This window comes from Hemibagrus wyckioides, linkage group LG20, assembly GCF_019097595.1.
Source record: "Hemibagrus wyckioides isolate EC202008001 linkage group LG20, SWU_Hwy_1.0, whole genome shotgun sequence".
Lineage (NCBI taxonomy): Eukaryota > Metazoa > Chordata > Actinopteri > Siluriformes > Bagridae > Hemibagrus > Hemibagrus wyckioides.
In genome coordinates this window covers 21,936,664-21,949,163 of record NC_080729.1, presented here as the reverse complement: position 1 = coordinate 21,949,163, position 12,500 = coordinate 21,936,664, and the positions used below count along the sequence as shown (strand labels likewise).

Genomic DNA, 12,500 nt, shown 5'->3' with positions numbered 1-12,500 from the left:
TGCTCCCTACACCCTACACCATGCTCCACCATGCTCCCTACACCATGCTCCCTACACCATGCTCCACCATGCTCCCTACACCATGCTCCCTACACCATGCTCCCTACACCATGCTCCACCATGCTCCCTACACCATGCTCCCTACACCATGCTCCACCATGCTCCCTACACCATGCTCCACCATGCTCCCTACACCATGCTCCCTACACCCTACACCATGCTCGCTACACCCTACACCATGCTCCACCATGCTCGCTACACCCTACACCATGCTCCCTACACCCTACACCATGCTCCACCATGCTCGCTACACCATGCTCCACCATGCTCGCTACACCCTACACCATGCTCCACCATGCTCGCTACACCCTACACCATGCTCCACCATGCTCGCTACACCCTACACCATGCTCCACCATGCTCCCTACACCCTACACCATGCTCCACCATGCTCGCTACACCCTACACCATGCTCCACCATGCTCGCTACACCCTACACCATGCTCCCTACACCATGCTCCACCATGCTCGCTACACCCTACACCATGCTCCACCATGCTCGCTACACCCTACACCATGCTCCACCATGCTCGCTACACCCTACACCATGCTCCCTACACCATGCTCCACCATGCTCGCTACACCATCCTCCACCATGCTCGCTACACCATCCTCCACCATTCTCCCTACACCCTACACCATGCTCCACCATGCTCCCTACACCCTACACCATGCTCCCTACACCCTACACCATGCTCGCTACACCCTACACCATACACCATTTAAATAATAATAAAAATAATTAATAATAATATTAATTAATCTTCCTGTCTCTCCCTCCTCCTGTTCCTTTCCTGATCTGTCCAGCTGGAAGGATGGTTTGGCCTTTAATGCTCTGATTCACAGACACAGACCTGAGCTGATCAATTATGACAAACTCCGCAAGGTGACACACACACACACACAAACGCACACACATACACACATATACACACACACACACATGTGGTTTTAATGATGAACTGAGACTGTGTGTGTAGGATGATCCTGTTACCAATCTGAACAACGCCTTTGAAGTGGCTGAAAAATATCTGGACATTCCCAAAATGTTGGATGCAGAGGGTATGAGCTCCTTATTCTGTGTGTGTGTGTGTGTGTGTGTGTGTGTGTGTGCTCCCTGTGCTTGTGTGTGTGCATGTTTGCATGAGTAGGCTGTTTGTACCTGTGTGATGTTTCTCTCTCGGTCTCTGTGTGTGTGTGTGTGTGTGTGTGTGTGTGTGTGTGTGTGAGAGAGAGAGTTTGTATATAACATGTGTTTCCCCACAGACATAGTGAACACAGCTCGTCCTGATGAGAAAGCTATAATGACTTATGTGTCCAGTTTCTACCATGCCTTTTCTGGAGCACAGAAGGTACTGCCATCTGACCTTTGACCCCTATGACCGCTCGTGGCCCTTGTGCTTTCTCCAGCATGGCTTTCCCCTCATGTGGACTTGTGCTTTCTCACTGTCTCTCCTGGGGTCATCATGGTGATTTAGCAGGGCTTTTACTCTTCCACAGTGAGGGGTGGTGCTTCCGTCTGAGGAGCCAATCAAACCCCTCACTGTGTCAGCTGACCCGACTGCTCACTGAACACACAGCCTTCTGATTGCTTTGCTTCACCGCCTCTCTCTTGCTCTCTCTCTCTCTCTCTCTCTTTCTCTCTCTCCACGCCCCCCCCTTTTCCTACCGTCTATCTCTCTGTGCTGTGCTGTAGATATCGTTGGTACTCTCAGGCCGGATGAGAAGGCTATAATGACGTACGTCTCCTGCTTCTATCATGCCTTCTCTGGTGCTCAGAAGGTGAGGATTATTTCCTGCCTGACCTCTGACCTTTGAACCTGTCAAGGTAAAGGTCTTGGTCTAGCCTTTGGGCTTTCACTGCAGCTGAACACTTTCTCACTCTGCTCTTATAGTTTCCTTTGAGTTTCCTATAAGATGATTGGATAAAACTGGTTCCAAAAGTATTGGCACTCTTCTGCATGTCATCCTGTTAATGGATACTGTAAAGGGGTGTCAGTACTTTGTGTATTAGAACTAATACACTCTTCATGGTACTGCAGTGGGACATCTGCACCTGCTCAGTGAGTGACCATGAGATAGTGATGTTATATCTGTGGGAAACTCATCATATTATTATTCCTGAGACCCAGCGTGCATCAAGCCTGCTTCTAAATCATTTCATCTAAAAATATAAAAACAATTTATTAGTATGTTAAAGTGATGGAGAACTCAAAAACTCCCTATTCTAACTCTACCACTAATACTGATGACCTCGTGTGTCTGCTGACCAAGCCACGGCCCAGAGGGTGTTAAATGCTACTGGGGGCTTGATGGACTGATGGGAACTCTCACTGTGTTTTATTTGATTGTTGTTTATTTATCTATCTGTTTTATGGAAATATTCTTTATTTCAGTGTTTAGTATGAGCTCCTGAAGAGGTCGGCCATTAGCGGTACACAAACCCAGAATGCGTTTTGGTGTTTGCTAAAAGAAATGATGATAATCAGCATGAAGTCTTTAAACACACACACAGTGTCTGGAGTTTAGCATCTCACTCTTTCACTAATGCTAGTGGTGTTAGCATGCAGCATTGCTAACTCTGTTAGATCTGCATAGATGTTTTAGGGTCATTCAGGAAGTGTGTGTTCAGCTGGCATGTGTTGATATTGGCTCTCATTATAACTGGATAAGGTTTTCTAATCCTGCAGATGCAGTTCAGTTTAAAACCCTACAGTATTGTCAGTGTGTGACTGAGGTTTGGATGTAAATGCTGCGTAAAAGTTGTGTTTTAAAGGGTGAGACGCTGCTGAGAACAGACCAGTGAACACACTGAATCAGAAATGTGTTTACTGAACCTGCTTCATAATCAGTCACATGCTGGAGCTGCATTGACGTCCCTCAGTGTCGCACCTCTTTTACTTGGTGACCGAAGGAAGAAAAAGTCATTAAGGCACTTGGAGTCTCACCTGAGCAGTACTCTCCCCTCACTGAGTATCAGCACATGCCTAAGTCTCGAACACAAACTGTGTGTGTGTGTGCGCACATTCAAACCACCTGAGTGATGTCACCTTCACTAGTAAACCCCAGCTCACTCACATACATACATACATACACACACACACACACACACAGTGTGGTTACAGTAAGCAGACAGTTAGTGAAGTGTACACACACTGTAACACAGATACACCTGTAGGTCAGATGTGTTGTCCGTCCTCACCGCAGGTTACTGGTGCATGTGTGTGAGAGAGAGAAAGAGAGAGATAAAGAATGACCGTTGTGCTTTACACACTAATGAGTTCTCTGCTCTCTGATAGGCCGAGACAGCAGCTAACCGCATCTGTAAAGTTCTCGCTGTCAATCAGGAGAATGAACACCTGATGGAGGACTACGAGAAACTCGCCAGTGATGTGAGTACCGTGTGTGTACGCACTTATTGTTGATCATTTCTGGTGTTCCTTACTGTGTGTGTGTGTGTGTGTGTGTGTGTGTGTGTGTGTAGTTGTTGGAGTGGATCAGGAGAACAATCCCATGGCTGGAGAACAGAGCTCCAGAGAAGACAATGGTTGAGATGCAGCAGAAGCTGGAGGACTTCAGAGATTATCGTCGAGTTCATAAACCTCCTAAAGTCCAGGAGAAATGTCAGCTGGAGATCAACTTCAACACGCTGCAGACCAAACTGAGGCTCAGCAACCGGCCGGCGTTCATGCCCTCTGAGGGCCGCATGGTGTCCGTAAGTCACTCGGGCTCTACGTGCCTCACACACACCTCCCCAATACCGGCTCTACACACCTTACACACACCTTCAGTGTATAACGGAGATGTGTTTGTGTGGTCAGGACATTAACGGAGCTTGGCATAATCTGGAGGGGGCGGAGAAAGGCTATGAGGAGTGGCTACTAAATGAAATTCGTCGACTGGAGAGACTTGATCACCTTGCCGAGAAATTTCGCCAGAAAGCAGCTATACATGAGAGCTGGACTGATGGTACACACACACACACACACACACACACACACACACACACATGAGCTTAGCTGATAATTTACACACACATGCACACCTATTCATGAGAATTACACAGACAAGATCTTTTATGTTGAGTGAACATAACGTGTGTGTGTTCTTGAACGTGTGTGTGTTCATGTAGGTAAGGAGACCATGTTGAATCAGAAGGACTACGAGAGAGCATCTCTGTCTGAGATTAAAGCTCTGCTGAAGAAACATGAGGCATTTGAGAGTGACCTTGCTGCTCACCAGGACCGTGTGGAGCAGATCGCTGCCATCGCACAGGAACTCAAGTACACACACACACACAGTGACAACCTTACACACCCCTCATCAAGCTTTGAGAGAGACGAACATCTGTAGCATGTGTGGTTTGTGTGTGTGTTTTTCAGTGAGCTGGACTACTATGACTCTCCGAGTGTGAACGCTCGCTGTCAGAAAATCTGTGAGCAGTGGGACGTGCTGGGAGCGCTCACACAGAACCGCAGAGAGTCACTTGAGGTGTGTACACACACACACACACACACACACACTCGCACACATACACACAGAAATAGCACTGCAGTATTATTCTGTAGGTGTTATTATACAGAGGCTTCTTATAAAGAGGCGGTGTATTTGGACGAAGAATAAACTGCTCCACACCTGCTGAGGTCAGTGACGTGCAGCTTCACACACACACTGAACACATTATGGAGAAGTACAAGAACATCACTGATGTGTAGCTTGGAGGAGTTTAGAGGCTTGTTGCTTTACATGGATTCAGTGTTTCAGAATGTACAAATCATTCTAATGGGGGTGTATGTGTATGTAGAGGACAGAGAAACAGCTGGAGTCAATTGATGAGCTGTATCTGGAGTATGCAAAACGAGCAGCTCCATTTAATAACTGGATGGAGGGAGCGATGGAGGACCTGCAGGACATGTTCATAGTGCATAACATTGAGGAGATACAGGTACATTCTGTCTGTCTCTCTCTGGCTGTCTGTGTCTCTGGATTTTTGTTTGAGGCTGTCTCACTCTCCCTGTCTCACTCCCTGTGTAGGGTCTGATCACAGCCCATGAGCAGTTTAAGGCGACTCTCCCAGAGGCCAATAAGGAGCGGGAGGCCATTCAGGCAATTCAGGCAGAGGTGCAGAAGATTGCACAGTATAACGGCATCAAGCTCAGCGGCACCAACCCCTACACCACCATCACGCCCAGCAGCATCGACAGCAAGTGGGACAAGGTACACACTGACCCACACACACAGTGTACGGTCACACAGGGTTCACCAGAGCAGTAGCTGATGGACAGTATGTGGACGGTGTGTGTGCAGGTGCAGCAGCTGGTACCTCAGCGTGATGAAGCTCTGCAGGACGAGCTCGGACGTCAAAAGTCTAACGATCATCTGAGACGCCAGTTTGCCAACCAGGCTAATATGGTGGGACCTTGGATCCAGAACAAGATGGAGGTACACACTAATCAGCTCTTTCAGATTCCTGGTGTGTTCCTGCACACACAGATAGATGGTGTAACTGATGCTCAATGCAGCAAAGACAAGACTCATGTGGAGTTAAACATTATTCATAGCAAAGCCAGTCAGTGTAAATGTGGTTTAGTGCATCCCTTGTGTGTGTGTGTGTGTGTGTGTATGCAGGAAATTGGACGGATATCGATCGAGATGAACGGCACTCTGGAGGATCAGCTAACTCATCTGCGTCAGTACGAACAAAGCATCATCGAGTACAAGCCCAACATCGAACAGCTGGAAGGAAATCATCAGCTCATCCAGGAGGCACTCATCTTTGACAACAAGTACACTGCTTACACCATGGAGGTAAACACACACACGGACTTTTTCAAAACACAACTCTTATGTAATGGATGAATAATGGATCTCCCTCTGCGTGTCTCTCAGCACCTGCGAGTGGGATGGGAGCAGCTCCTCACCACCATCGCTCGCACCATTAATGAGATTGAGAACCAGATTCTGACCCGTGACGCCAAAGGAATCAGTCAGGAGCAGCTTCATGAGTACAGAGCCTCCTTCAACCACTTTGACAAGGTCATTCACACACACACACACAAAAATACATGCATTAAGTAGACACAGGCTCTGTTCAGGTGATGCAGCTCTGAACACTGAGGCAGGTATGAGCTGAACTGCTTACCTGGCAGTAATGTCTGGGGTGTGTGTGTGTGTGTGATTGAGAGAGTAGTATACTTAAGGAGCAGTATAATGTAAAACATGGTTTAATTGGTCCTGTAAAGTCACATGACCATGAGTTGTTCACCTGTCCTTCAGGTCCTGGAATATTTTATTGTAAATTTTGTAATCTGAGTAAAATATTTTTTGTTTTCATTTTTTACAGTTTAATATAAATGGTATATGTTTTTGTGTTCAGCATGTCACTGCATCATCAGTGTGTTTCCTGCGGTCCAGTCCAACAAGCTTGAGCCTTTTCTTCCTTTAGTAAACTTACAGTAAACTTTATTATTGAGTGTATTTCAGGAATTGGTTTTATTTTATGTATTTTCCTTTAAAACATGGAGAGAAAAGTAAAAACAACATAATGAGAGAGAAATACGTTCATGTTTAAATGAGTTTTTCACTTTGATAGTTTAAACCTCCTGATCATGCTGCATCACCCATTATCCTTTTGGTTTAGTCTGACGTCCATCTTGTTTGTCTCCACCCTTTTGTGTGTCCACCTCCATCCCATGCGTGCATGCTGTGGTGTGATGTCCATCTGCATCTGTTCTGTGCTCAATGCGTCGTTCGGTTGTCCCGGTTTGATCTGTGGTGTGATTGGCCGACTGCAGGACCACAGCGGCGCTTTAATGGCCGAGGAGTTCAAAGCGTGTTTGATCAGTCTCGGTTACGACGTGGAGAACGACAAACAGGTACTGAGCTGGAGGAGATGACTGTACACTTACGCTTTTCTTTGCACCTTCAGCTGCTCGCAACACAACCCACCCCACACCGGCCCCCTCCCATCCTTGCTGTAGTCCTGCCCCAATTGTTGCACCCACCCCTGCTGCCCAGTTCAGTGCTGATGTCTCTCTTAACGCTGCTCTTCTGTTCTCTCTTTTTTTCTTCATCCGGTCATATGTCCTTTTTCATCTGTCTTGCCTGGCAATTTCCTGTTTGTCTCCTCTTCTGTCTCACTTTGTGGCTGCATCCCTTCATTCTCTTCCTCCTCTTCATCCTTTGCTCTCCCGCCGTACAGAAGCGCACAGGGATCATGGACTTGGACGATTTCCGCGCGCTGCTCATTTCCACTGGCACCAGCCTGGTACTGCTTTATCTGTCTCACTCTCTGTAATCTTTCTCTCACACGCTGGTGTGCTGAATGCTCTCACTACTTATTTTTATTCTTTTTGCGCGGAATTGGACTGGTTTCTGTTGTATAAATTAATTACATGAGCTTCAGTTGCTCTGAGGATAAATGTTGTGTTAGGGTGTGTGTGTGGGGACGCACTGATCTCCCTTTGTTTTTCTCAGTCCACCACTGATCATGGTCATCTGAGTGTCTGCTAAATAATGTTGATCCCTGACCTGATCATGTGCTGATCACACCCTCTTTCACACACTCAGATTCCAACACTGATACAGATGTTCTGAATGAAATCAGTGTGACCCAGATGTAAATGTTTTATATGGATTATTGAAGTGTGTCTGCTGTAGTGTGAGTGATGCCCACAGATGTTTGGACTGGGTTAACCCTTTGATCCCTGTTGGCAGGGCGATGCAGAGTTTGCCCGCATTATGGGCATTGTTGACCCCAACAACACTGGGGCTGTGACCTTCCAGGCCTTCATTGACTTCATGTCCCGGGAAACGACAGACACGGACACAGCTGACCAGGTCATCGCCTCCTTCAAGATCCTCGCTGGAGACAAGGTGTGTGTGTGTGACTTTAAATTATGGATTTATCTCGCTGTAGTTTATGGCAGTGCTTTGTTTGATTTGGAACCTTCAGGTTTAGAGATACTGAAGGTGATGAAGTCATTAAAAGATTTAAATACACTCAGAAAGTAACCTGAATGTCCATCACTTTTTGTGTGTGTGTGTGTGTGTGTGTGTGTGTGTGTAGAACTACATCACTGCGGAGGAGCTGAGGCGTGAGCTGCCCCCTGATCAGGCCGAGTACTGTATCTCTCGCATGGCGCCCTACAGAGGGAGTGACGCTGTGCCCGGCGCTCTTGACTACATGTCCTTCTCCACTGCTCTTTACGGAGAGAGTGACCTCTAAAAGGGCCCTAGATCTGGCACATCTCCACCTTTCCACTCCTGCATCTCCATTTCCTGTCCTCCATCTCTCCTCCTCCATGGAGGGGTGGAGTTTCATGGGACTTAAAGCACATCTGGGGGGGGGGGGTGTCTTCTGTCTGTCTGTGTGTGTGTGTGTGTGTGTGTGGAGAGAGAGACAAGAAGTGATGGTGGTTTTGTAGAGAGAGAGAGACTGCTTCGTCCCAGTTCTTAGAAACATTGCTCAATTCTTCTTTGTCCTCTTTCAGCTGAATGGATATAATTATTTCCTTTATAATTTAGTATTAATTAGTTTTGAGATTTCTCACCAGCAGGAGTGAGTTTGTGTGTGTGTGTGTGTGTGTGTGTGTGTGTGTAGTAAATTGGGTCAGTAATTAATTAAAAATTTAAAATAGTTGATTAGTGTGAAAGTTGGTGCTGTAGCGAAATTTGGGTTTCAGCCTTCTTCTGAACACACACACACACACACACACACACACACACACACAGTGCGGATGTTTCCCATTTACATGCTGATGTTTTGTTATGGTCCAGATGTGGGCGGGGCTTAGCGATGGTTTGACCCGTAGACCAGTACGAGAAAAGAAAATGGTTATGGGCGGATTGAGAGACAGGAAATAATGGATAAGAGTGAAGAAGTGGGGTGTGTTTGTGAGAGAGAGAGAGAGAGAGAGAGAGCGCTCAACTCTGTTTTCTGTTATTGTGTTGATTTCCTTGCTGCAGTGTGAGTTGTGGGTTTTTCTGTGCTGTACATACTCATTGTGTTCACACACACACACACACACACACACTGTAATAAACCATGATACAGCAGCTTTACAGATTACATCATAAAATAAAATAAACATTGCGCTTGGCCAGGCATGTGCCGATCCATGGTAATCTTTCATATCATGATATTTGTACATTTTTATCACAGTTTCTGTCGATATGGTAAGTTTGTATTTAAAGAGAAAAAAAAGTTATATTCTTAAAAAAATTCTCATTCACCCGGTTGTTCACATTCGTGTAGCGTCCAGACTGCTGGGGCCGATTCACTAAAGACCATCTGCTTTAAATGCGTCATAATAAGGGACAGACTTCATCCTCTGAGCATGCTCACTACTTAGGCAGACTCCTGAGTCTCCTTTGTTTAGGAATAGACTGCCTAGGAAGTGAACAAGTGTTTTCAGGTTTGCTCACGAGGAGAATCTTTTTAAATCTGGAGATATTTCACAGCTGATGATCGGCACATGCCTACGCTGTTATCCTGTGCGTGCAGGCATCGGGGGGCGGAGCTACGTGCGCTGAATTAATGCTAAAGCACAAGGCCCACGCGCACTTCTCTCGTTCACTCCTCCAGGACCGGGGCGTGGTCCTGACATCCCGCTGTCTTGTATAAAGATTGGTTGAGGTTGTGTTGGGAGGGGTGGGGGGCAGGAGGTTTGTGGGGTGGAGTGGGTGGGGTCTTAATGAACATTCCATTATGTCTTAATGATAAAATTAAATTGCTGTCTAACGATCTATGCAAATCATCATTATTAATATCTACAGTGATGGGGTGACTATAACTGTACTGGTGAAATAAACGGTGAATAAACGCAAGTGACTGAGGTGTGTGTGTGTGTGTGTGTGTGTGTGTGTGTGTGTGAGCGTGTTTCCCTTTCACACTGCAGCTTGATTTTCAGACTAAATACTGTAATCATTTTATCAGAATTATGTTTGAAATATTATTGAGCTGTAAAGTGAATTCTGAGCATTTTTAAATTCTAATAAAATATAAAGAGGACAGAGAAAACTTCTGAAAACAGTCTGAATGAATGAAAGATGCTGAATAAACACATTTTAATGATATAAATATCTATATAATCAGTTTATATCAAGTTCTTCACAGTTCAGTTTTATTTGTATAACACTTTAAACATTTGAGAAACACAAGAAACAGCAAAAAGTCCCAGAATAACGTGAGATTTAATGGGAGACTGTGGTGAGGAAAAACTCCAAGATGGTACGAGGAAGAAACCTGGAGAGGAACCAGACTTTAAAGGGAACCTCATCCTCATCTGGGTGACACCGAGAGGGGGATTCTAAATCATTATAAACACCGAGAGGGGGATTCTAAATCATTATAAACACCGAGAGGGGGATTCTAAATCATTATAAACACTGTCTAAAAAAGCACAGTTCTGAATGGGACTTTTTTTGGAAGGTAAAGGGTGAGGGATGTTTTCATTTTACTGCCCAAAAAAGGATATATGCTTTTTTTTTTACATTCCACATTTATGCTTTTGTGTTCAATGAAAGAAAGGTTAAAGTCAAATTAAGTCAAAAATCTTATTTCTGCATTAGTTTGCTTGCATGTCAGCTTATGACCAAACAAAATGTTTATAATTATGTTTGTATATACAGTTTATATAAATTTCCCCGTTTCTAAATTATTTAAACAAATTCTCAATAATACCTGTTAAGTTTCAAGCTTGGAATATTTCCAAAATTCCCAAGATTAAGTTTCCGTGGAAATTTTCTGGAAATTTTACGCCTCTTTGCAACCCTATTTAGGAGGTTGTTGTTGTCCTCGAAGTCCACATAGGGTCAGCAGTGTTGCTGTGATATACCCAAATCCTCACAATGCAGAACCCAGCTGGTTCTGGTCCTTCTCTGGATGCCTCTGGATCCTCGCAGGGTTGGCCTCTGTCTACTGGAGCTGGTACAATCTCCAGATGCCTCAGGATGGGTAGAAAAAGGAACAGGTGGAAAGGAATTAGTGTAGCTGCTGTTCATAATATTAGCAGTACTAGATGATAATGTGCATTTAATCAGATGTACTGGAGCACAAGGTTATGGGAGGAGTTAGATGCATGCAATCCAATGAGGGAAATTCTTGTGTTACAGCGGCTTACACAGTAAGTTACAGTACAGGTAAAAAGATTTATTTAGATGAGTGTTTACATTACAGTACAGTCCACATGGACACACTGACAGTAGATAATAAACATGAACGCTGTGAGTCTAGAGAAAAGTGTTCATAGTTGTAGTGGTGCAGTGTGAGAGTGTTATCACACACACACACACACACACAGATTAGCTACTGTATAATGTTATAGTGAATGGTGTGAATGATTTCCTGTAGCGTTCTCTGTGAGACGAATCTGAACGAGTCTTTTGAGAATGAGTGACCGCTGACGCTGTAGTGTGGTGTAGCGTGTGGCGGTCAGACGGATCGTCCATGATGAAGAGCAGTTTGTTCAGTGACCTCCTCCTCACTGACCCAAACGCCTCCAGTTTGTGTCCAGTGATAGATCCAGCCTTGAGAATGAACTTCTTAATCCTTCTGGTATCCCTGGTGCTGATTCTGTGTACTGGTTTTTGGAACAATAATATCTCTGTCTTAGGATTTAATAATAAAAATGTAAAGGTCATCCTGCATCTATATCTGTGTGAAAGGGTGTAACTTTGGTTTGAGAAGTGTGGGGGTGGTGGTGGGGGGGTTGTTTGGATTTGAATCCAATTTCCTGCATTTCCATACATTTAGAGAATATGGTGATAGGAAATAATGAAGTTGATTATAATGATAAATTCTGCTAAAAGGAACAGCAGGCTACTAAACTATGGATATAAAAAAGATGTCTTTATTGTTTAATAGCGTCCGATCACCAAGACCTGAGATCATTTTATATAGTGAAAAATGTTCACCATTAATGTTTTGTGTGTGAATAAAATGTAAATAATGTGAGACTCAGTGTCCACTGTTAAACAAAATTTTATTTTAAACTGACCACTGTACCTGAAAATGTAAAATAAATGACTTGTACAGGACGTCTGTCAGAGACACGCCCACCAAACCACAGGCGTTTACTACAGAAACAGCAGAAAGCTTTTATGAACTGTGTGTGTGTGTGTGTGTGTGTGTGTGTGTGTGTGTGTGTGTGTGTGTGTATAAAGAACATTGTCCTCCATCTGTCCATTCAAGCCCATCTCTCCATGTGTCCTAACTGTCCACCTCATCTGTCCTCTGATATGAAAACCACTGAGTTATGATCATATTGAGTCTAACATTAAACTAACATCCAGAGTCTGCTGGTCACACAGAGCTGAGAGAAAACACGCGGTTTAAAGTCAACTCGTTTTCATGCTACACAGAATCTTCATGTAAATATAATAATCCTGACCTGAGCTAATTTACTGAATCAACCAACTTGTTCATTACACCTGTTCAT

General features: G+C 44.7%; 1 protein-coding gene across 2 annotated transcripts in view; it reads left to right on the top strand.

Moving 5' to 3' along the window:
- LOC131371114 (alpha-actinin-4) overlaps nucleotides 1-9,897 on the top strand; it is a 27,030-nt gene extending 17,133 nt beyond the window's left edge. The window contains exons 6-21 of one of the 2 annotated variants that reach the window (XM_058418884.1): nucleotides 868-946; nucleotides 1,041-1,122; nucleotides 1,757-1,842; nucleotides 3,360-3,452; nucleotides 3,545-3,775; nucleotides 3,882-4,029; nucleotides 4,193-4,343; nucleotides 4,443-4,551; nucleotides 4,865-5,005; nucleotides 5,095-5,277; nucleotides 5,368-5,502; nucleotides 5,689-5,868; nucleotides 5,950-6,096; nucleotides 6,855-6,935; nucleotides 7,777-7,935; nucleotides 8,129-9,897. In XM_058418884.1, the coding sequence (XP_058274867.1) occupies nucleotides 868-946; nucleotides 1,041-1,122; nucleotides 1,757-1,842; nucleotides 3,360-3,452; nucleotides 3,545-3,775; nucleotides 3,882-4,029; nucleotides 4,193-4,343; nucleotides 4,443-4,551; nucleotides 4,865-5,005; nucleotides 5,095-5,277; nucleotides 5,368-5,502; nucleotides 5,689-5,868; nucleotides 5,950-6,096; nucleotides 6,855-6,935; nucleotides 7,777-7,935; nucleotides 8,129-8,287 (2,164 nt within the window). In that variant the 3' untranslated portion in view covers nucleotides 8,288-9,897. Of the gene's footprint in view, nucleotides 1-867; nucleotides 947-1,040; nucleotides 1,123-1,326; nucleotides 1,413-1,756; nucleotides 1,843-3,359; nucleotides 3,453-3,544; nucleotides 3,776-3,881; nucleotides 4,030-4,192; nucleotides 4,344-4,442; nucleotides 4,552-4,864; nucleotides 5,006-5,094; nucleotides 5,278-5,367; nucleotides 5,503-5,688; nucleotides 5,869-5,949; nucleotides 6,097-6,854; nucleotides 6,936-7,776; nucleotides 7,936-8,128 lie in introns of both variants that reach the window. The other variant, XM_058418883.1, reaches the window with a different exon arrangement.
- Nucleotides 9,898-12,500: the final 2,603 nt, after the last annotated feature.